The sequence below is a fragment of the Cucumis sativus genome, unplaced genomic scaffold (genome assembly GCF_000004075.3).
Source record: "Cucumis sativus cultivar 9930 unplaced genomic scaffold, Cucumber_9930_V3 scaffold66, whole genome shotgun sequence".
Classification (NCBI taxonomy): Eukaryota; Viridiplantae; Streptophyta; class Magnoliopsida; order Cucurbitales; family Cucurbitaceae; genus Cucumis; species Cucumis sativus.
In genome coordinates, this window is record NW_022279559.1 from 327,183 (window position 1) to 351,448 (window position 24,266).

The 24,266-nt window shown below is 33.9% G+C and overlaps 3 protein-coding genes and 1 pseudogene across 4 annotated transcripts; 3 read left to right on the top strand and 1 right to left on the bottom strand.

Annotated features, from left to right (window-relative positions):
• Positions 1-3,386: 3,386 nt before the first annotated feature.
• LOC116406096 lies at positions 3,387-9,509 on the top strand (annotated as a pseudogene).
• A 597-nt stretch (positions 9,510-10,106) lies between these two features.
• On the top strand, positions 10,107-11,831 carry LOC116406097 (histone H3.3-like). The gene is given in 6 exon segments (XM_031889800.1): positions 10,107-10,260; positions 10,739-10,810; positions 10,914-10,990; positions 11,102-11,135; positions 11,137-11,193; positions 11,288-11,831. Coding segments are annotated over 5 exon segments (411 nt in total). The 5' UTR covers positions 10,107-10,260; the 3' UTR covers positions 11,459-11,831.
• A 3,280-nt stretch (positions 11,832-15,111) lies between these two features.
• Positions 15,112-17,527, top strand: LOC116406099 (WEB family protein At5g16730, chloroplastic-like). 2 transcript variants are annotated; one of them, XM_031889802.1, is made up of 2 exons: positions 15,112-15,284; positions 15,515-17,527. In XM_031889802.1, exons 1-2 carry the CDS (start codon positions 15,249-15,251, stop codon positions 17,270-17,272), a joined length of 1,794 nt encoding a protein of 597 aa, XP_031745662.1. In that variant the 5' UTR covers positions 15,112-15,248; the 3' UTR covers positions 17,273-17,527. The 2 variants fall into 2 exon arrangements, with proteins under 2 accessions (XP_031745662.1, XP_031745663.1); XM_031889803.1 differs by having other exon boundaries at positions 15,130-15,284; positions 15,486-17,527.
• Positions 17,528-17,728: 201 nt separating this feature from the next.
• LOC116406100 (lanC-like protein GCL1) lies at positions 17,729-23,127 on the bottom strand. Its single transcript, XM_031889804.1, has 5 exons — positions 22,821-23,127; positions 22,531-22,718; positions 20,781-20,892; positions 18,747-19,217; positions 17,729-18,329 (listed from the first exon to the last, which is right to left on the bottom strand). The coding sequence occupies exons 1-5, from the start codon at positions 22,965-22,967 to the stop codon at positions 17,988-17,990; spliced, it is 1,260 nt and encodes a 419-aa protein (XP_031745664.1). The 5' UTR covers positions 22,968-23,127; the 3' UTR covers positions 17,729-17,987.
• Between the last annotated feature and the right edge of the window lie 1,139 nt (positions 23,128-24,266).

Sequence of the window (24,266 nt, forward strand, 5' to 3'; positions counted from 1 at the left end):
TTATTTGATTGTATTTCATTATATTTTGTATATATATCATATCGTCCAAGATGCTTTCTATCATATTTTTGTTGTATTTAATTCGATTTGGTTCTTCCAAAAAAATAATTTGAAAGAAAACAACTACGACCATTGTTATTGTTACAATCCCTATTGCATGCATATGTATGATCAATTTTTCACTTTATTTTAATTAATGTAAATATAGATATCTAATGAAGATGATCAAAGTATTCATATTATGGACGTGTTTGGGAGCTCTTCTAAGTCCAACTTAATATAGATATATGATTGGAAGTTTTAAGTTTTCATCGTCCAAGAACGTAGTGTAGAATTGCACAAGAGATTCATGTGATATGAAATTGTTAGCAAAGTGAAAAGATCTAGAAAGCCCTCATCCTCTATTTACAACTTCTATGATATATATACTTCTCATCTTTCTTTTTTTCTTAAAAAGGAATTGATTATAGTGTTTAATTCTCTTGATCAATCTTAGGGTTGTTTCTAGTATATATGAAGATAGTGCAACCACTGTATTTCCAACACATACAAAGTTCATCAATGAAAAGCCCCCTTCAATGAGCCTTGGAGCTGATTGAAAAGAAGATGATGCAATGCAATAATGGGTTGAGTCTTCCACAAGTATTTGCAACTTCAATCAAGATTCAAATCGGTCATCTCAAATTCAATAGTTTCTCCTCGTGGAAAACTCCAATAAAACCCTTGCAAGCTCAACACCCATGCGACAATGATCGAGAAAATCATAAAGGGTTAGGTTTACAATTCAATATATTGTAGATGAGAGACATGATAACACTAATGTATTGTAGTTAACTTGCAAATAACAACAATATTTCTTTATTTTGTGCGTCTCATTCAAAAATTTTACCTCTTCTTTCTTTTGATCTTGAGTTTAGTTGAAAAGAAGTATCCAAGAAAAGCCAAACCATAGTATCTAACAACCCATTTGCTAATACATTTCTATATTAAGAAAATTTTCACCATAATACCATCAACCATACTCTTAAGGTAATTGCAATATTTTTGAGTGGTTGCATAACTACCTTTTTAATTATTTGAGTTACATTTAATAAATTAAAATCAACAAAAAAAAGCCCAATTCTCAAAATAATTAAGATTGTCTTTTTTGGTAGCATTAATTTCTCCCCTAACCATAGGAATGTCTACCTCTGCCAGCTGCAAAGAATCCAAGTCCTTTTATTCACATTAATTCATCTAAGCATTCATTTCTATATGTTTCATTTGAACTTTAAATATAAAAAGACAAAATTACAGTTTCTCCCCTAACATTCAAAATAATAACAATAATAATATTAGAAAATGAAAAGCCTAAAAACACTTTACAAAACTACTAGGCCTTTTTATCTTTAATGTTGGAGGAAATTTTGTGAAAAGAAGCAGTGTGATTTGATTTCAAATGTTTTAATATAAAGTCATAATGTGTGATTTGATTTCAAATGTTTTAATATAAAGTCATAATGTGTGATTTATTGTAATTAAGGTCATATATTGATATCTTAATCAATCACAAGAAAAGTAGTTAATGATAAAATGCTCTTTAATTAGTATCATGCACTACTATACCCTATGTGATAGTTGAAGTTGGATCAGTTGCCTAAATTTGTTTATATTAATAAATTGAATTCAATCGTACAAAATTTAAAGATCGAGTAAGTTACGTATAGTGTTTGTTGTTTCAAATTATCATAAAGAAGGATAGTTCCAAATTAGCTTGGTCTCACTATTTTTTCATAATTCTCCTATTGTACTTATAGTAATGTAATTTTAAACGACAACGTTAATGGTATCTTAGGACAAAATTTTGGAAATTGTTCAAAAGTATATAAAAGAACGGGTGCATATATTAAAAACCCAATTTAAAACTCTAAACGAATAATTGTATCGATCTAAATCCTCAACTTTCACAGCTGTGTATCCAAATATATAAAACATAAATGGTTTTTTTTTTTTTTTTTGTTCTTCCTACGCTCTCTTGTAATTGGGGATTTAAATTGATACACTACACTTATCAAAATTCAGAGATTAATTTAATATAACTACTAGTTTGGAGTTTAAATTGTACAACTTTAAAAGTTTAGAGTTTAAATTGATACCATTATTAATTTATATAATTTAAATTAATCTGACCTTCAAAGTTTAGAGTTTAAATTGATACTTCCCTTAAAAAGCTAGTGAATCATCTCACATAATTTTCAAATGCAATCGAATTGATCCCCTTAGCGATTTTCAATCAAATTGTGTTTGTTGATTAAAAATTTGACTATAAACACCCCCACGTTTCGTTACAATTGTAAAACACAAATCATAACACAACAACAAATTTAATCAAATGAGTCCACCTTTAAAATGAGTATTTAAGAAAAATAAAGAAGAGCTTAAAATGGTTAAGAAAAAAATAAACAAGTAGGAGAAATCAGTAGTAGTCAAATATTTAGTTGCATCTAAAATATCCACCCTACCTAACAATTGTATACAACACACACACTTTTAAGTCACGTCCTCCACTATGTAATTGTTGTCTACTCACAATTGGATTATTTTATAATTAATTCACACTTATAAAATAAAGAACACATCTCATGAAATTGGGTTTCCTAATCTCGTGGAAATAATTTCTTAATCATACTCATTCCCACATCAAATTTTAAATTTAATACCACTTCTTTACTATATATTAATTTAATATTTTATCTCCCACCATTCTCACTTTCACCTAATTATTTCTCATTAAAATATGCTCCACTTTCTTCTCTATTTTCTACTCATCAAACCAAATTCCCCATATTAACAACACAAACAATGTTCATAATTAATACTCGGAGAAGGAAAAAAAAAACAAAAAAACGATATTGATTAATGTTTATTTTGGGTTTCACTTTATCTTAATGAGTTATGGAACTTTTCATTTTTTGTTTCTAATAATCTGTAAAATTTCAAATTTCTCCAACGGATGTGACACATTTAACATATATTATGTGTGGTGTGTGTATATATAAAGAATTATAGTAAACAAAAATAGACTTTATGTTGCCTCTTTTTTTACTATGGTTTCATATCATTTATTTTGTCCTATATTTTTTTTTATTGTCTATCTGTTATGTTATATTTGAAGATGTAGAAACAATTAATACTATGTATTTTTTTTTTTTATATCTTAGTGTAAGTATGTATTTAATAAAGTAACATTAAAAAAAAAAAAATAGGAACCGTCATTATTTATTTAGAAAAAGAAAAAGAAAAGAAAAGAAAAGAAGAGAGAGAGAGAGAGAGAGAGAGAGAGAGGGAAATGGTGACCCAATGTAATGAAATTGAGTGAAGAGAGGAAGAAAACAAAGGACGTGGGAAATAGTAGGCCCAAAACTCCGGTTCAGTAAATGACCCTTGGATCATTCAATCAACGGCTACGATTTTAGATGACATAATATAAGCAAAAAGAAAAACACACCTCCCCTCCACTCTCCTCCTTCTTCCCTCCCCACTTCTTCTCTCTCACCTTTCTCCTTTCTCCTTTCTCCGCCATAGCCGCCAAAATTCCTGCCATTTCCAGCTTCCTCTCCGCCGCCACTGCAACTACCTTCGCTTTTGCCGGATTTCAAATCTAAATTCACTTTCATACGACGAAGTAAAAGCGAAGGGGGGAGATTCGAGGAGGAGGAGGAAGAAGAACAACGAGGATGAAAGAGAAAAAGTGGTTTGTTTGTTGATTTATGACGCTACAATAGAACCAAACTCCACACGAGTCCCCAAGCAAATAAGTCCAACGCAACACCCTTCTGTTTCTCTGTGTTTCTCTGAATCGTATGAGCTTGTAGAAGAACTACTCGAGCGCTGCTCACTCTCAGCTCGCTCGTAGTTTAACTTATTTGCGGTTTCGAATTTTCTGTTTTTTGTTCGATGAGAGCCGGAGATAGTGGCTGCCGGTCGGGGAATTGAGACTTCCGGAATGACCGACCACGACTGTGAAGCGAAAACCTTCCGAGCTATGGTGGAGAACGCCAACCGGAAGTTCGCTCGGGTCCAAGACGTCCCGGCCTATGGGCGTGTGGACAACCATCACTATTTTCATAAGGTTTTCAAGGCTTATATGCGTCTTTGGAAGTATCAGCAGGAATTTCGCGCCAAGCTTGTTGAATCTGGTCTCAACCGCTGGGAAATTGGCGAGATCGCTAGCCGGATCGGTCAGCTTTACTTTGGTCATTATATGAGAACTAGTGAGGCTAGGTTCTTGATTGAAGCCTATGTGTTCTATGAAGCGATTCTCAACCGAAGCTATTTTGAGGGATCGAAGAATTCGAGGAAGGATCTAGGAGCGAGTTCAAGGAACTGAGGTTTTACGCGAGGTTTTTGCTGGTTTCATTGTTATTGAATCGTACGGATACTGTTCAGGTTCTTGCCGAACGATTGAAGGCTCTGGTCGACGATAGCAAGGCCACTTTTCGGGTATTTTCTCATTTCTTCCATGATTATAACTGAATTTTCGGATTCTGTTGAAGATTTTCAGTTTGCTGATGGACTTTCTTGGCGGCTTATTTATTTTTTGAAGAACTTTTCTATTAATTTCACAATCCCTAGCATTTTTTCTTTCTTTCTTTGGCTTCTGAATGAATGCTGTGCAGACCTTTTATAACTTATGATTGTTTGTTTGTTTTTCGTTATTTATCATAATTCTTCACGATATTTAAAAACTCGATTGTCATCCGTTGAATTGAAGAACAATTTTATATGTTCCCTTTTCATTTGGTTTCTTCTCAGCTGCCAAACCCATCACAGCAGAGAAACATTTATGATTTACTTACACTGTTTGTCACTTTATGTCCTTGAGATAATTTATATTCGAAAGAGTTGTATTAACAAATTTACTCACATTGTTTCTTATCCAAAAAACAAAAACAAAAAAACAAAAACAAAATAAAAAAAACAAGAAAAAAAGAAAAAAAGAAAAGGAAAAAAAAAAAAGAAAGGAAATTTACTCACGCTCACAACAAATTTGTACAGTGAAGGGGAACTTTTTCTTTCATCTTTAGTTGTGTTGGCTGCTTTGTGGGTGACTTTGAAATTCAACTTACCAATATATGAGACTTGAAAGATTTCTTTTTAAGACTCCTGAGATCATTATGAGATCTCCAGAGATGATTTTAGAATCATGATTTGATTGGTTGCATTTAAGATTTGTCCGGATCTCCTGCTTTAAACATGGGTTACGTTCATATTTCACAGAGTTTCATGTGTATTCTTGGAAGAATGAGAATGATTTAATGCCCCTTCTTGGGGTCCCATAATTAGCACTTTCTTTTATTTTACTTTATCTTATTAGAAAGCCTAGATATCTTCTTTGCTAAAAAAGTATTAAGTGCATATTAATACAACTTTTTACTTGCATAACTGAGGCATTTTAACTCTTGCTTTTAGGCTACTGACTTTAAGGAGTGGAGGCTAGTTGTGCAAGAAATTTTCTGCTTCATGAATATAGCAACAGCCTCGACAAATGTCAGACCTTTACGTTACTCTACTGCATTTGATTCTCATCCACCATCCCTTCCATTTGTTGGACGCTTCCATGCAAAGAGGGTTCTTAAATTTCGAGATGCTGTTTTAACTAGCTACCACCGAAATGAGGTGAATTAATTATGAATTTTTTCCCCATCTATTGCTATTAATCATGAATGATAATAAATTTGTCTGACTATATGTACCATTACTTTCAGGTTAAATTTGCGGAAATTACTTTGGACACATATAGAATGCTACAATGTTTAGAATGGGAGCCTGGTTTCTTCTACCAAAAGCATCCAGTTGAACCAAATGAAAATGGAGCTGGCATTGATCATTCTGGGGCATCTGGAATAATTGATATCAACTTAGCTACTGATGTTACCGATCCATCTTTACCTCCAAATCCGAAGAAAGCTATCCTCCATCGACCTTCTGTGACTCATTTGATAGCTGTAAGTTTAAAATTTATTCACAACATTCTTTCTGCTTCAGTTGCATAGCAAAGTTTTTTATTTATTCAATTTGCAGCCTTTTCTCCCTCTTTTAGTGAGTATTTGTGTTTTAATTATTATTTTTTTAATTGGACAATTTTGGCATTTTATTTCTTTGGATGTTCTGGTCTCCAGATATTGCTTTACTACTTGTTTGAATTAGTTAGGACTTACGAGTTATGCCTTATAGCTTGTTACATGTTATAGAATGCCCTGAAGTTATGAATTGAGTCTGTTTGCACTTTTCGCTTTGAATAGCTTTGCATGTGATCCAATAATGGTAAGAACCGATATATACTACTAGAGTAAAGGAGAATACAAAGGTTGATAGCATGTATAGAGGGATCTTTCTCCAATAGTTCTGTTTTTAAATATGTACCTATCTAGTCTCTTTTCTTCCTTTGTGTATGGTTCCATCTGGCTATTAACAATCTCCTCTAACAAACACTAAAAACTACCAACCACTATGGATTGGCCTAGTGGTTACTGGTTAATAACTTCCAATGCCTGCTACTTGGGTATTACCTTGTCCTCTCGGTGATGATCTATGAGCTTAGATGACATTCAATGATGATTGTGGCCAACGTGACTTCAGTGGCTATTTATACACGGTAGATAGGGTACTTTTATCATTTGCCTACAGAACTAGGATACGGCCAATATCTTCTCACTGGCCATTGTGACTTGAAGGTATCCATATCATGAGATAGAAAGCACTTCTTATATTTGGGTATAAAAGTCTTCGCCAGCCATACAACTTTAGCCCTTTCTGACCTCAGTGTTGTAATGCTTGACATAACAAGTTGAAATGATAGCACTAACTTCCACACTTGCAAAGAATTTAGACTGAAAAAATACCCTCTAAGCTCTGTTTTTTCTGTTGGCTTGGTAAATCCACTCCTTCCGAACTTTTTCTGCCAAGACCCAACCCATTATGTTCTACTCTCCATCACCTTCTATATGTGCAAAATAGGTGCTTGGTGTGGCTTTCAAAATTGGAAGAACTTATAATTGAGCTTCTTGGTTTGTGAGCAGGTCATGGCGACAGTTTGTGAGGAGCTCCTCCCAGATAGTATCATGCTGATTTATCTGTCTGCAGCAGGTTAATGTCCTATAACAAAGTGAAAGTGATTTTAGTTTCTTATTCTCATTTTTAATATTGTTTATTGACATTCAATGATAACTGGTGTAGGGAAGTGCTGTCAAAACAGTGTCAATCAAATGGCGAGTGTTGGGGAATCAAGAAAATCCTTGAAAAATAAAGTCACAGCCCAGAATTCACGAGAAAATTGTAATGCTCTAGCGGAATCTTGTAAGAGTGAGAAGCCAGGATCAAGTGACCTTTATGATGAGTATTTGTGGTTTGGGCATAGGGGTAGTGGAGGTACAGAATTCTCTCATACCCTCTCTCAATGGTCTTTGCTATTGAATGATGTGGATACTTACTCATTCCAACTCTCTGTTGTTTCCAATTTCATTGATGACATGGACCTCTTTTTATCTTTAATTTTCAGGTCCAAACGTTTTATACCCTGGTGATATAATACCTTTTACACGTAGACCTGTTTTCTTGATAGTTGACAGTAACAACAGCCATGCATTCAAGGCAGGTTTGTCAAAACTTTTACAAGTGTTGCCAGGTCATAATGGTTTGCTTCATTCTGCTATATTGGAAATTAAATTTCCTTTTAATAGGTGGATATTTCTCATTTTTCGTCTGAGTATCATCATATGTGATTACTTGGCTTTGAGAATGAGATGACATAGATAAGGCCATTCGATGCCTTTAATTGATTTGTTTTTCTCATACAAAACAACAGCGTTTGAGGGAGAATATTGCGTTGACCTTTCTTGCTGCACTTTCACTATGAAAGTTTTCATTTAGACAACAAAAGCTAGTTCGGCAGTATCTGACTGATAGTTTCTTGTTGATAGACCTGTCTGGTCTCGGTTAAAATTTAATATGTTCTTAATACATGCACTCTTCCAAGAAGAAGTCATTTCAATTTGTCAATTTATATTATTTTCAGGTTCTACATGGGGCAGAGAGAGGAGAAACTGCCGCCATACTTCTTTCACCATTGAGACCTGCATTCAAGAATCCCTTAAATGTTGATACAATTCAATCAGGAAGTCAGTTTACTTTTTTCTTGACTGCACCTCTACCGGCATTTTGCGAAATGGTTGGCCTGTCCTCGGCCAATTTGGATATAGTAAGTTAATTATAAGATCAAAACTTGCTCTTCAAATATGTTCGGGACTTCCATTTAATCCACAACTTGTTCTCCTTTATAGGATGTTTACAACGATGCTGATACCATACTCTCCTCTGCATTTTCCGATTGGGAAATAATTCTTTGTACATCAACTAGCTTAAATATCGTTTGGGCCCAAGTTTTGTCTGATCATTTTTTACGCCGTCTCATTCTCAGGTATTTCCCGCTGCTCGCATTACTTATGCAATGCTAATACATACAGAAGCTTATGTTCTAGCCATTGTTAATGTAAATAACAATTCTCTTTCTTTTGTTCCATAATCTGCAGATTTATATTCTGCCGATCCGTGCTATCATTCTTCAACACTAAAGAAGACGACGACCTTCCTGTTTGCCTGCCTTGTCTTCCCGACTCCGTCTCTTCAAATTCTGGAGTTGTCAGCTCAGCAATTCGCCGTCTTGCAAAGCACCTTAATGTCGCTGACTTATTTAACTTTCACGAAGTGTAATCACAGTCTAGATATTGTGAATGCCGACCACCCACCTGATTCGTGTTCAAAGTCTGCCTTCTCAAGGTCAGTCCACGATCAAACATAATACCATTGGTCTCTCAAGAGTCGAAGTATAATCACAGTTCACAAATTGGTGTCATGAATCACTGGTAGTGTGATACGGTGGTCGGCATCTTTATTGGTTTCTTAAGTTTGAAGGTGGGTTTAGTGTTTAGTTTAGCCGAGAGTGTGATAATTTATTGTAGGTTTCTATTAAGCTTTGAAGATTCTTTTCTTCTTTCTTTCTTTCTTTTTGCTTATTACTGTAAAAAGAAAAACAAAGGGAAGGGAAAAGATTTGGAATTGAAATTCATATGAAAAAAATGAAACTCGTCTCCCTCTCCAAACCCGGCAAAATCAGCATCTTTTCAATTTATCTGGAAATGGTGGCAGATCGGGATTGTAAAATCGGTTCCTTTGTAGAACTCTCTCTCTTATACTAAAGTGACAGATGTTTAGAAGTTTCACTTTGTAACTTGAGTTTGTTCGATTTTGAATTATCAATTATTATATGGAACCCTTTCCAAGTTCATGAACTTCTTCTCAAACTATGTTTGCTTGCTTGCTTCAGCTTCGTTTCACCTGGGGAGAATCAAGCTTTTGATCTCGAGCTCAATGCAACACTTCTTACATGTATACAATGGATGGGTCTTATAAGTAATGCTAATTGAGATTTATAATTGATTTACTTATGAAAGTCAAGTTTTGGAATTTAATTGATACAATCCTTAAAAAGACCAAATAACTAAGTTTTAAATGTTAAGGATTCTATTAGTCTATTTATATAAATACTGATAATTAAGAGTTCAAATAAGTTCGATCTGCCACCTAACATATAAAATATGCAAACATTTCACAAATTTTCAATCACCAATATTAGGACTCTGTTATATAGACAAAAAGAAAGACAGATAATTATAATTTTTAAAGAAATGTTTGCAAGAAAAAAATTGAAATTCCAGCTCCTAAAAAAGGATAAATCCTACATGGCATGAGTTGATTGGTCAGTTTTTAGTCCACCAATGGAAAAAGAAAAACAGAGAAAAAGAAATAGGAAACTTTTTGTTGACAAATTCAAAATCTAAACTGCCCTGCAAAGGGTAATCATCTCACGTTTCATTCTCTAATCCCCCAATAACCCAAAATAAAGGAATTGCCACAGATTTATCGCGATTCCAACCAATAGGAAACGAGTATTGTATTCTCACGATCCTCGTCTACCCTTTCACTATCACATCGTGGCCGTTCACTGTACTCGAGAAAACACAACTCAATCCCTCATTTACCGTTAGATTCGTACACCTAAAAAACACACGGATATGCTCTCTTAACCGTTCGATCCTTCAGATTCTTTCTTCTTTTATGACGCTATATATATGCTCTAACTGCACTTATCGTTGAACTTTTGGCTTCTTTGACGAAGAGAAGGATCTGTTCGAGAGAGAAGAACCGCCGTAGCGACTTCAGGTTTGTCTTAATTCTTCTCGCTTTTTTCTTTTCTTCTTTTCTTCTTTCATCATTATTCTGAAATTCGGCCAGGTTTTTAGATTGATTTTCAAGTAGTCAATTTGTTTCCAGATCTTTTTGTTTTCTTCTATGGTTTATTTCTTTGCCGTCGTTCAACGCTCTCAATTTTGTTTCTGGGCTTAGGTTTAGGAGAGATTAGGGCTTTCTGGATCTCCCTGGGTTACATAGTTCGGATGCCTTTTCGAATTTCTCCCGTTTGAATGTCTTTAGTGATTTTGTATTGTATGTTTTTTAGTTTATGAGTGCATGCGATTAGGAAATAGATTTGGGTATTAATTAGATAGGAGGATTTGTGTGGTAGTGCCGTTCGACTTTCTGAAATCTCGTGTAGGCGTTCTGTAAAGATTCCTAGAATGAAAATTGTGTTGGATGATGTCGAATTGTGATTGAGTTGGAGTTGGGGTTTGTTTTTCTGTAGATGGCTCGTACCAAGCAAACTGCCCGTAAGTCTACTGGAGGAAAGGCTCCAAGGAAACAGTTGGCTACAAAGGTTTGTTCAAGTTTTTTTTGCTTGAAATTTTGTGGATGAGTTGATTTGATTTTTCTCGAGTTTTCTATTTATTTATGCATTTTTTTGTTTCTGAATTTTGTAGGCTGCTCGTAAGTCCGCCCCAACCACCGGAGGAGTGAAGAAGCCACACAGATACCGTCCTGGAACTGTTGCTCTTCGGTAAGATTGTGCACGGTTTAATTCCTTTAGGTTTCCGCTTTAGTAGGTGGAAATTGTTCAATTGGTTTGAGCAAAGGTAATAACTTTTTGGCTCCTTGTGGATCCGTGCAGTGAAATCCGTAAGTACCAGAAGAGTACTGAGCTTTTTGATCAGGAAGTTGCCCTTCCAGAGGTTGGTCCGTGAAATTGCCCAGGACTTTAAGGTTTGTTGCAACCTCTTTCATTACCTGCTTTGAGATATGTTCTTGGGTTTGATGATAGATCAAAGCTGATGTATAAAATTGCATTGTGTTGCAGACTGATCTGCGTTTCCAGAGCCATGCTGTTCTTGCATTGCAAGAGGCAGCCGAGGCTTACCTTGTTGGATTGTTCGAGGACACCAATCTCTGCGCCATTCATGCAAAGCGTGTGACGATAATGCCCAAAGATATCCAGTTGGCTCGGAGAATCCGAGGTGAACGTGCTTAGAAGATGTTGTATTGTTGTTTGGTGAATGGTATTGGCTGCAAAGGAGGTGATCAAAAGACCTAATTGATGATGATGATGAAGGGATGATGATGGGGGTGGTTCTTATTTTTTTTTTTTAGCAAGGGTTGGTAGATAGTTTTATACTAGAAAACTTGTAGTGAATATGGTAAAAAAGGCATAATGCTTTTGGTTGTGCATGTTAATGTTTAGTTGTGGATGATTTTGTTTTTTGTTCTTTTAAAAAGGATGGAGGAGCTTAATTCTGTATTTCCATTGATGAATTGTGTTTTTGGGGTATTGCAGCCAAACTAATATTTGTTGGATAACCTAAACCTATCATATCTAATTTGTAGTTCAGATTTGTCTCGATTCATCATTTTTTTCCCACCTGCTAATGTGTGGTTTCATGTTTATGTTCCTTTATGCAACGTAATTCTTCCTGCAATTTGATATGGTGTGCTGTTGTTTTATCTTCGCCTTCATCCCTAAATCTATAATTCGTTCTTATCATTTGGCTACTATCCTCGACTTTTTAAATCAGCTGCACGTGTGGTTTATGCTATGTTCATGATATAAAAATGTTGTAGAGTGAAGGGACATCAGATCATTGCTATATTTACTGGCTTTATGATTTTGCCTAAAAGATGAATCCATTCAGAACCCGCACTTGTTCTCTTCATTCTTATACCATTTCTCTCATCATTCCAAGTTTTCATTTGGGTTTTGAAAGTTAATTTTGTCACTGCGATAATTATATATATCTTCGGGTGAAAAGCTTCTAATTTTTCTTTGCTAAACTGATGTTTTCATTCTCTAAAACAACTCAAGCCTAAAATACATTTCTTAGTAATGTCACTCTTAAAGGTAACAAATCAAAATAAAGAAGCCCCACTCTCACCCTTCATCAAACGTCAATAAGATGGAGAATGGTGGGTCGTTCTATTAGAAAAAGCCTATGAGAAAGAACTAAGCGCAGCCATCCTGATTCACGAACACCCAAATTCTCCATTCAGGTTCAACTAGTTTCAACAGGGCCATATTGCCTCCATTTCATCTGTCGAAGATAGTCGAGCATTCCCTAGATCTCACGAACAGCAGCCTCGTTATTTTCTCTCTTCTCTGCAATACATTGGTGTTTACAGGGAAGATTTATTCAGGATACTGCACCCTTAATCCCCATCTCAGAGTAATCTCTCACGACATTCTCATTCATACCTTCACTAATTTTAAATTCAACCAACTAATCCTCCTCCCATGGGACTATCAGAGCAAAAGAGATCACTAAAATATTTGGCCAAAGCATTTTCAAGCTCTTTTAATTGTATCTAATGGATCAAAATTATTTATATTCATTGAATTCATGTAAAGATTTTAACTTCTATCCTTTTGATCGAGTAATGTTTTAGTCGTTGCTATTGGAGAAAAAGAACGAAAAAACTTTGAATTGTTTTCTTCAAAGTCAAATTGTTGAGAAGAATTAGTCTATATTGACAACAATTCTTATATGTGTACCTATATTATTTAAATAGTTGAACTATAAACAAGCTCTAAATGTCACTTTACAACAAGACCATTGAATTAAAACGAACCAAAAAAAGGAAAAAACAACAACAAATTAAGAAATTGAGAACTGATAAATGGAATAAACGTTTTGGTGATCAAAGATGGTTCCTTTGAAAGAAGAAAATTCCTTATTGCAGCCTTGAAAAGTTCTTCCTTCCATTTGATAATATAAATAAATCGTTTTCTCCCTACTTAACAATACCATTCTTTGCAGCCCAACTTGAATCTTTTTTCTTCTAAACAAACCTTTATTTTAATTTGTAATTAAAAATTTGACGCAACTCTTTTATTTATTCTCTGCATATGGTTCAAAATATGCGTGAAAAGTGAGAAATTTGAACCTTTGATTTAGACTACGTTTTGACTTGTTAATGATTCTTTCACCTATAAATTCATTTAAAAGTTTAGGTTCTTTTTGCTTTTAGCAAAATATCGTTTCAAATGTTTAACTTTTAAAATTTTTAACAATACTGTGATATTTCAAAAAGTGTTAAAAAAACCATCATTTATCGTTTGTATAAGAACATAGACATAAAAATTATTGTAAACGACAACTTTTTAAATATTTTGGTTAATTATACTATGTTTGAAAACGATAAAAAAGAATTAGTAATACAAAATAAGTAATTTGAACTTCTTAAAGTTGAATTATTTAGGTAACCGTACCATAGTTGAAAAAAATAGGAAAATTGTCAAAAATAGAGCATTTGACAAAATATTTACACCCAATCTGAAAAAAATCGAACCGTAATAAATTTTGTATTTGAGTGGTTTTGTTCTATGAGCCCTAAATAACTCGTCAAACTTTTCTATTTTTGAAAAACCATCTTTTCCAAATTTAAAGATATTATTCAAAATATTTTGTAACTGTCTTTATATAAATATGTTGAAAATATTCACAAATGATAACTTATCTTTAAAATTAATCTTGATTTATCCTTAATTTTAAGAAAATTATTATGTTTAACAAATCTTTTAAAAATATTTAAAAATGTATTAAAATAAATTTATCCATAAACGATAAATATATCTTGATTAATAATTAAATAATTAAATGACAATAGTACAATGTTATATTTGTAAATATTTTAGTTTTTTCATACTTTAATTTTATAATATATTCTATGGACATATGGATGGAAACATATACACATATATACGTATATACACAATCGGCTCAAATAAAGAAAAAGAAAATTAGTTAAACGGCCGTTAGATGTTGCCATCTAACCACCACTCTCTGCCGACCGGCCGCTTCCATCTATATATATATAATTATAATTTTTTACGATATCTTATTTCCATTCCAATTTTCTCAATCCAAAGATTCATAAAAAATTATGTCTTCAGCTTACACATACCTCTATCGACTTCACGACATAACATCTTTGACACTACAACATTTTGATAGTAAAAAAAAAAAGTGTATTGGTTAAACATAGACATAATTAGCCACCATAAAATTAAATTCTTCTTTTTCTTAGTTTTTCATTTTTTTATCGAACTTTCCAATCACTAAGAATAGTTCTCTTAAAATTTTATTTTGGTGTGTGTACTTTGAAGTCTAATCCGTTTTAGTTTATGATCAATTTGATTTTTGTATTGGATTTAAATAAACAATGTGTTAATTATTCACATATTACCCACAATTTTTATACGTTTCTTTTATATAAAAAAATAAAGATAGAGACAAATATATAAATAAAATTGAGGAATTTGTGAAAATAGTAGATTTTACAAAATATTTACAACTTATAACAAATTAAATTCACAGGTGATATAATAGAATCTAAAATTTTACTAAATTTTTTTAATTTATTTTGATATTTTTTAAAAATGTTTGGAACTTTATTTATAAATATTTATTATCAATAAAATTGAAATTTTAGTGTTAGATTTTAATTTGTATTTGTATTTTAAAACCATAATCCATGCAACTACCAAAGTAGTTTTATAGTTAAAAAAGTAATAAAAGAAAAAGGCAAAATGGACATCGTCAAATCCAATGGCTAATTGATTAACATAATTTTAAACATTTCATGAAATCGACAAAGATCGAATGAAACCCATTGATTCCTTTAATGGAACATCCGCCATCTTCGGACTTTCCTTCATTCTCAAACCTCTCTTCTCTTTTCTTCTCTCTCTAAATTCATCTTCTACTGATCTTCTTTTTCTTTCTCCAAAAAACCAAAAATTACAAACACTTCGTTTTCGTTTTTTCTCAATGGAATTGCGTGTTCTTCCAACTTACTCTGATTCTGTAAGTTTCTCTCTCTCTTTCCTCTCTAATTGACCCTTTCTGCTTCATCTTCTTCTTCAATTTTTCATTCTTTTTGTTATATTAAAAACAATGTTTCCATAGTTATAGAAACTGGGTTTTGCTTTTGTTTGTTGGGGTCAGTTGTGTTTTGTGTTTTTTCTTTCCTTTCTTTTTCCTTAAAAACAGAGGATTTGATCGTAGTTTATGAAATACATCAACCAATGGAGAAGGTAGGTATGAAATTCAATGTGGAAGAAGATGATTCAACAGAGCTTCCAAAGTTTAAAGATGTGAAGAAAATGGCGAATGAGATCAATACAAAGCTTAATTCTGAGTTGGAATCGAGAAACAAAGAGTCCGCCGTAGGAAAGGCTGAGGGATTGGAATCTGTGAAGAGAAACAAAAACTCCGCCGTGGAAAAGGCTGAGGGATTGAAATCTGTGAAGAGAAACAAAGACTCCGCCGTGGAAAATGCTGAGGGATTAAAGCTTCAATTGGCAGAGAAAACAGAGCAGCTCTCTGTTTTGAAAAATTCTGAACTACAAACAGAATCAAGAATCGAAGAACTGGAGAAAAAGTACCGAATTTCCAAAGAATCAGAGGAGAAAACAAAGGATTTAATATTAGCACAAACAGAACAGCTAGAACAAGCAAAGGTTTCCCTCGAAGAGTCAAAGCTAGAAATCCAATCCCTTCATGAAAAGCTCCAAAAATGTTCTTCCAACACCAATAATGACAACCACAACATTCCAGGAAACCACGAATTCGAAAGCCTAAAATTCGAGCTCGAATCGACGAAACAAAATCTGGCTCTGCTAAAAAACGAGCTAAAGTTAGCCACAGAAGCAGAGGAAAACAACAAGAAGGCCATGGATGATCTAGCTATGGCATTAAAAGAAGTAGCAACAGAAGCCAATCATTTCAAAGGAAAATACAGCACAAGTGAAGAGGAATTAAAGCAAAGAAAGGAAGAAACAGAGAACTTGAGAACAACATTGAAAACCATAGAAGAAAAGAACAAAACTCTGTTACAAGAGGCAAGAAAAGAGGCTGATTTATACAAAAGCACAGTAGATAGGCTGAGATTAGAAGCAGAAGAATCTCTATTAGCATGGAGTGGAAGAGAAACAAGCTTAGTGGATTGTATAAGAAGAGCTGAAGATGACAGATACAATGCGCAACAAGAGAATCGCCGCTTAATGGATTCGCTGAGGCTAGCCGATCTCAAGAACATGACATCAAAAGAAGAGATCAAGAAATTAAGAGACATTCTAAAACAAGCCTTAAATGAAGCTACTGTGGCCAAGGAAGCTGCAGGAATTGCAATAGAGGAGAATTCACAGCTAAAAGATTGTTTAGTCGAGAAGGAAAATGCATTGGATTTTGTTAGCACTGAGAATGAGACTCTAAAAGTCAGCCAAGCTTCAGCTCTAGAGGAGATTAAGGAGTTGAAGCAATTGCTAGAAGAAGCAACCAAGAAAGAAGGGAACGGTAAAGAGGAAAGCAAGAGCAAAGAGGAGAACAAGAGCAAAGAGGAGAGCAAGAACAAAGAAGAAGGAAAAGAGCAAGTGGAGATGACGAAATCAAAACCGCCGTTGAGTCCAAGTCCAAATCAGAATCCAAGTCCGAGTCCAGCCGAGAAGGAGGATACATTTGGGAAAAGGTTAGGGAAAGCTTTCAGTTTTAGTTTCTTGGAGTTGAGAATCTCACCACAGAAGAAGGAGGTGGAAGAAGAAGCAGAAGATGAAGAGCCTGAAATGGAGGAGACGCTTAAAGGGTCCATTTTTGACGAGAATGTTGATTCACCTGGTTCGGCAAGGCTGCACGAGAGGAGGCCATCGTTGTCTCAGTATAGTGAAGATGGGGAGCTGATGCATTTTGATGGTGAGGATCTGGATCAGTTGGAAGAAGGGAATTTGGATGAGTTAGAAGGAGATAGGAATTCAAGGAAGAAGAAGGCATTGATAAGGAGATTTGGGATCTTTTGATGAGGAGGAGGAGCTTTCAACAGAAAGAAGGAACAATCACCTGAGTGAAGTTTTTGTGATGTTAATGCAGTTTTGATTTTTTTTTTTTTTTTTTCTTTTGATCTTTTTGTAAAACTGTAAATTCATACAAGTAGTTTACATTGTGTATTTATGTGGTTTTTCTTCTTTTTTCTTTTTGGTGCCTAAAGATGTCTTCTTCTTCAATCAAATGAGAATAGTTTGTGTTAGCTGGTTTCAAGATATTCCAGTTCCCTACACTATCCGATGAAAGAAATTATAGCTAAAATTATAAAAACTGAAGAAACTCGTTTTGAACAGAGTGTTCCTCTTTTTAAAAAAATGTGAGAATCAATAGGCTCTTCCATAGTTCCCACGTATCAAATGTTAACCTACCTTTTATAATTAAACAATCACCACGACAGAGAATTAACAGTGAGTTCTCTTTTAATCAATTAATTTTTTTTTTTATTCAAGCACGTGAAATGTGATTTCAAACTTCAAGGTCAAGAAATCAACACCCCTGCCTTGACTTGTTTTCATTCTTGAAAACCCAATTCTAGAACTTCAATTGGTGTGTTATCGTAACACATCTTAGGCACTGTACAATTGATTATTAACGAGTCCATCACACCAAAAGATCCAAACATCAAGACATCAGTGGAATAATATACACAACTTCATACTCCAAGGGGGATGCTTTTGAGTTGAGCTTCAACTATAATTCATAACCTGGGAACCTTGACTTCTCAGGTTCAAGCAAATCGAACCAAAGGCATGCAGTTCCAGCTAGTCCATGGAAAAGAGAGAAAAGACGGTCGCCTCCAACCTGGTTTTGGGTAGCAACAAGCTTGCTAGCATTATGATACAGGTAGGTTCCAAATGCTCTGGCTCTTTCTTCATAGACACTCTCTCCGGTAAGGCGATAAAGGGAAAGAAAGGCATATGCATTGCCGGCAACACCGTCAGCAAGTCCAACTTCCTTTACCAATCCATTTTTCCATACTACTTCCCCTGCTTCAATTGCAGCGTCCCTGAACTCCCTGTCTTCATGGAAAACCTGAAATTCGAGTAAAATCAGAACTCCTGTAACCACCTTATGTATTTCATTCAGGAATGTAAGTCTTTACTATGCAGTTTATGATAGAAAAATAAAGATCCCAGATTGAAGTTATTAAATTAATCCAACCCTTTCCCAGTGAAGCTTAACCTTAATCGCTGTGGTCTATGGTTGACAACAAATCTGAAAATTTCTTAAAACATCAAGGCCAAGAACTTCTTTCCTAGTAAACATGATTTCGTGATTTTTGTTTTATATGTGTTCCACTGGATAAACAAGACTAAGAAATCTGCCTCACCCCTACACTGAACAACAAAAAGATACTAGAACCTCCATGCCTAATAGAAGGACGATATTGAAGTCGAAAGATGAGCATTGAGCCACATTAAAAAGTTAGACACGAAAGAATGAACCAACCTGTGAAGCCTTGCAGAGGGTAATGCCAATGCCAGTGGCCCCATGAGACCATTGCACTAATTTGTCCCTTGGGCTGCCTTCACTTGAGGGATAGTTACCGCTGTGTGGAAATCTTTTGCTCATCAAATATCTCAACGTCCCCTTAACATCATCAGTGTCCTCTTTTGAAAGTGGGAAATGCAAAAGTACTTGCAAGATACCAGCCAGGCCGTTGGCTGCACCATAATATCTCGTCCCATGCCATCTGAACATCAAAGGGCAGTCTGGGTTGTCGGATGCACCCGCCCTGCCACCCGCTAAAACAGCATCAACTACGGACATGAGAAGATCATGAGGTATTCTCTGCTCTCCAAGATGCTTATTAATGAATAAGGCAGCCCATAAGAACCCAGCTCGCCCATACAGGAGATCATATGACATTCCAAAACCTCCTTCTTCAGGTCCAATAGGGAGTGCTTTCTCTTCTGCTGCCTGTTATAAAAGGTTATAGGACATTTTAAGACACTCTCGTACCTTATATTTGTTTCTTTTTCTCTCGTTTTAGTTATAAGCATAGATTTAGCTACACTCTTCTTTCTTGTACTCCAAAGTTTCACATGAAATATAAAATAAAATATCAAGAGTAATTTTGTCTTCTTCAGCTTTAATTTTGATATGCATATACGCAAACCACCAAAGACGGTAAACATGGAGAGCACTTGTTTTGAAACATCATAAACAGTAAATAAGAAACTGAGAATCCAATGGATTGCCATTTTATGCCTAGGCTTCTTAAATAGTAATAATAATAATAATAATAATAATAATAGTAATTGTGAAGTGTTTTTTTGTTTTAACCAAATTCTTGGTGGTACCTTTTTAAGATTTTTACCTTTTATCTTTAGAGTTCAAACACTTTTAGATATCCATCGTCTGTTTGAAAATTGTATTTTCATTCTCTGTTCAACTCAGTTTCTTGTTCAGACTTCTTGAATTCTTAAAGCTTATATATGGAGCTGATTAAGAATTCAGTTACACGTAATTTCTGAATAAACATCGTCTACAAGCTATCGAAACTTATTTCCTACCCCAAACTTGCCAAGAATGATAAATTACTCCTTTACCGATTTGCTGTGGCTCAGTACAACTGTGTTAATAGGTGACATATGGGAGGTTTTTTAAAAGATTTTTACTAGGGGTGAACAAGAAAACCGCCCAAACCGAAATAATTGTCAAAACCAAACCTTACTCGCAATTTTCAGGTGTCCAACTAATATCCACTGGTTATAAACAAAACATGTCAATTTAATGCAGTGCCAATTTCCAGTGAGAGTTGGCTCGGTGGTGCTAAATTTTCAGATACTACCTATTGGTGTTAGGGAATTAAAGTAGCTGAATATATTTAGGCATATTACATCTTCGACCAAGAAGTTTGAGATTTAAACTAAACCAAATGTTCCAAGTGGTTTTAATCTTGTTGGTATAGCGCTGATGAGACATGCAAGATCTTAAACAACACAATGTTCCAGATATGCAACTCCATATCTGGAACAGGTCTCCTACGTGACAATGTTCAAAGGACCAAAGAACGAGAAGTTTGGATAAGAAAAAAAAAAGGAAAGGAAAGAAGAAGAAAATAGGCAGGCAGTGTGAAGGAGAGTGAAAAGAGAAAAAGGAAAACATATATAAAGAAAAAAAAAATTTCCAATTTGAAGAGAACAATAATTGATATATCTTTCCTAAACAACTTTAAAAAAATATTTAACTGATATCAGCCCAAGAGAGCATAACTCAACTGACATAACCACAAAGTTTGTGGTTTGAATCCCCCACCTATAGTACTTGAAAAGAAAATATGTTTAGTAAGTCAACTTCAAGAACTAACCAAGACCAAAAAAGTTCAAATATCAAGTTTAAAAACTAATGATCCAAATGCAACCAAATATAAACCTAGGCCTGCATACCGAGAAATATAACTTTATTTATTTATATGAGAGAAAAATGTAACTTCATAATTTTAACATATAATTAGACCAGCAAAAGTGGAGACCAGACCTTAAGAAAAAGATTGAAGAAGAAGTCAAGCTTTTGAGGGTCCCTCATGTAATGAGATACCACGGCGCCAAGAGCATAAACTCCTCCTCTACCACAAAGAAAAGTCAAGTGCCTGCCCATACCAAAGTAACAAAATATTCAATTATTTCACATCAAACTCTTCCAAGAACTATATGGTCCACATTCTTTCCAAGTGATATATTAACTAAAAAGAACATATGCCTAAAACCAATAATTTCTCCTTTTAAAAAGGAAACAACAACAATAATAAATAAGCATTAACTTCTATCCCATACTTCCAATACCTATTTTCTTTTCTTTATTTATTTCTTTTAGCAAAACAGTTACTAATTACCCATCATCTCTCAGATGTCAGGAAGGTAATATCTTCATGAAAAATTATCGCGTACAATTTTATTGATTTTGTATTTATAAGTCCTTATACCTCTGCAATGTGAAACTTTAAGGTTCCATTAGAAACAAAATCCAAAGGTACATATAATAGACCAATTATCAAAAGGACTTAAAGTTTTGAAAGGACTTATTATGCTTCAAATACCTACTAAATACTTTTGAAAGCTTACGAACTAAACTAAGAACTTAACCGGGAGGTTAATACTATAAATTTCATCATTATATTTTTTAAGAAATGAAGATTATGAAAACAAAATTCATAAGAACTGCCCCACCTTATATAATATCATGTCTCAAAATACGATTTTATTTCACTCATTAATCATTCAACAAAATTTCGCCAAAAACAGAAAGAAATCATGAGAAAAAAGAAGACTACTTTTTAGTAGTACACTTTCTGCTTTTCAAAGTGGGTTTGAGGAGCAGATAATTTAAAATCAAGGGGAAAAATAATTCCAGAGGCCTGGTCATGAGATATTTTTTATATGACAAAAGAAGTTTGTCTCTTTTGAAATTTTTCTGAAAACTCAATATTTGTGGCACTCGTTTTTTTGCTCTATTTTATTATATGATGATTTTTATTATTTTAATCACAAACAGGTCTAACTGGGTCCAGAAGCTTTGTGGAAATATTAAAAAAAAATTATCTAATCACATATTCCGTTGCTATCTGAGTTTTCTTTTTTTAATTACTTTATATATTTTTTTGGAACAATTTTATTAGTTAGTACAAACGGAGAGAATTTTAAAGAAAGATGATTTTACTTTATCGGAAAAACTCACTCTTCATTGCTAGCCAAGAGGTGTCATCGCTTGATGGGAAAACTAAAAGATAATGCATTGACACATGACAATTCATGGTTGGCCCAGGTGTAAAAATGCAAGAACAACTCCATAATAAATTGGAGCCAAATTGTACCACAAAAACTAACCCTTATACTAAAAAAATCAAAAAGTTCAATGGTCGATAGTAGATCTAACAATTTTATGGAAGGGCTGTACAGAATTGAGAAAGTTAACTAAGTAATAACATCCAAATCCTATAAAACACTGCAAAATCCTATTATAATCAGATTTTTTTAAAAGTAAAAATGGATTTAAAATCACTTTGAATTTTCAAAAAAAAAAAAAAAAAAAACCATTTCCTATGAAATTCATTTTAGATTATCAAAGGAAAAACTAAATTTAGGTAAAACGAAAAACTGGAAACAAAAACTTGAATTTTGGACGTCTATTTTATGAACTTCACGTTTTAAATTTTATGATTGGAAAGGCAACAAACCAAATAAATCATATCATTGGATAGAGAAAGGGAAAGCAAAAGTCACATGATCACCTGTGAGAGGCACGTGCTAGAACCGTACATTTATCTACAATATCAGAACACAATACCAAGTCCTGGTGGTTTCCGGTGGCCTCGTACGATCTCAGGCAAGTTACCGCCGTCCCAAGTAAGCCGTTATACACCGTCGGATCAACTCCAATATCCGCGTTACCTCTCTGTTTCCAAGTAAGCTCCACAACCTAACAAAATTTCAACAGCAGAGAGAAAAAAAACCAGTGTAATCAACACCGTTTCCATGAACGCTTGGGAGCTCGAGAAAAGAAAAAAAAGGTAAAACAAACCTGATTCTTGAAAGAGACGGCTGCAGAGAGAAAGGTTTGAGAAGGAAGAAGAATAGTGTTGGGTGGAATAATCTGGATTATTCCTCCTCCTCCACCACCTTCTTCTCGATCTTCCTGAGATGAAGCGAGGTGGAGGAGGGAAGACATTAGTGTAAGAAGAAGGAATTGAAATGAAATCTGGAGAGGGAGGGAGAGGGTAGTGAGTTGTGTTTTGGAGTGATGGTGTTAAAAGGGAAAATCAATGGCGGTTGGGGAGAGCATAAACGGTGGGTCGGGATTGCAAGTGTGAAACACGCGCTTTTACGAATAATAAATTGAATTATTATTTCCGTAGACACACGCGAATGACGTTTGTTGTTTTAGTTTTTCTAAAAGAAAGAAAGAAAATAAACAAATTATAATTATAATTTTCGAAAAGCAAAGAAACAACGTGGGGAGCTCTCTTTATTGTAATCGATGGTGTTATTGAACAATGGTGTACTACAAATACAGTATTCATGAGTTGAGTTGAAAGATTTTTAGGTTCAACTTGCTTGCTTGGACACTAAATTTTGTGGATCAAAATAATATTTATTAAAACATAAATAGAATTAAACTCGATTGTTTCTTACAAATTTTATTGAGTTTGGTTGGATCAAGTTACTCGATTATTTATTTAAATTTTAGTTTTAGAAAAAAATTGATTTTAAATTTATTTTCGAACAGTTAAAAAACTATATTTAGGAGTTTTTGGATAAATATTAATGGAATTAAATAATATTTAAGTTTGGATTTGAATTTGGGTTATTTTAGTGAACTATCAATCCAATCTGTAAGATTTTTGTTTATTTGAACCAAATCTAATCTAGATGAGTCAATAACCTAATCCCAACTACACATAATGCATTGGATCTTTTCTGATTATTGAATTTTTTGAACACCTTTAATGTCTTGGACTATTAAGCACATAATATTGTGCCTTATGCCTTTTTTTATTTACGTTAAAGGAATCATACAACAAAAAAGATCAAACTAAGGAATTACATTAATGTTAAAGGAATCATACAACAAAAAGATCAAATTAAGGAATTACATTAAAAGGCACACGTGAAACAAAAACTACCTAGGATAAGGAGAGTAAAGAAGAGAATCACCTAATACTTTATACACCAAAGAGTATGCTAGAACATTATTAGAATAATACCAGCATCACCTCACCTAACTTAATCGTATTTGACTTTTTTGTTTCGTTAACGAAAGAAAAAACTACAATGAGTTACAAAGAGACATCATTCACTGTATTAATAACCTCTAAACAATTTGATTCCATAACGAGAAGTTGAACATTAATAGAGTCAATATACAATCAAAATTTTTACAAATAGCTATCACTTCGAGCATCTTGACTTAATTGTATCCGAATAAAATTTAGATTAGCTATATGAATACGACCCTAACATACTTACA

What these genes read in the sequence shown, in the direction of transcription:
- LOC116406100 (XM_031889804.1), bottom strand. Translation starts at nt 22,967, where the DNA reads ATGTCTTCCCTCCTCCACCTCGCTTCATCTCAGGAAGATCGAGAAGAA. An exon ending in TCTTCAATCTTTTTCTTAAG is followed by an intron (nt 19,218 to 20,780) that starts GTCTGGTCTCCA and finishes CTTTTATAACAG; the next exon opens with GCAGCAGAAGAGAAAGCACT. An exon ending in CCCTCTGCAAGGCTTCACAG is followed by an intron (nt 18,330 to 18,746) that starts GTTGGTTCATTC and finishes CTCGAATTTCAG; the next exon opens with GTTTTCCATGAAGACAGGGA.
- LOC116406099 (XM_031889802.1), top strand. Translation starts at nt 15,249, where the DNA reads ATGGAATTGCGTGTTCTTCCAACTTACTCTGATTCT. An exon ending in TTCCAACTTACTCTGATTCT is followed by an intron (nt 15,285 to 15,514) that starts GTAAGTTTCTCT and finishes CCAATGGAGAAG; the next exon opens with GTAGGTATGAAATTCAATGT.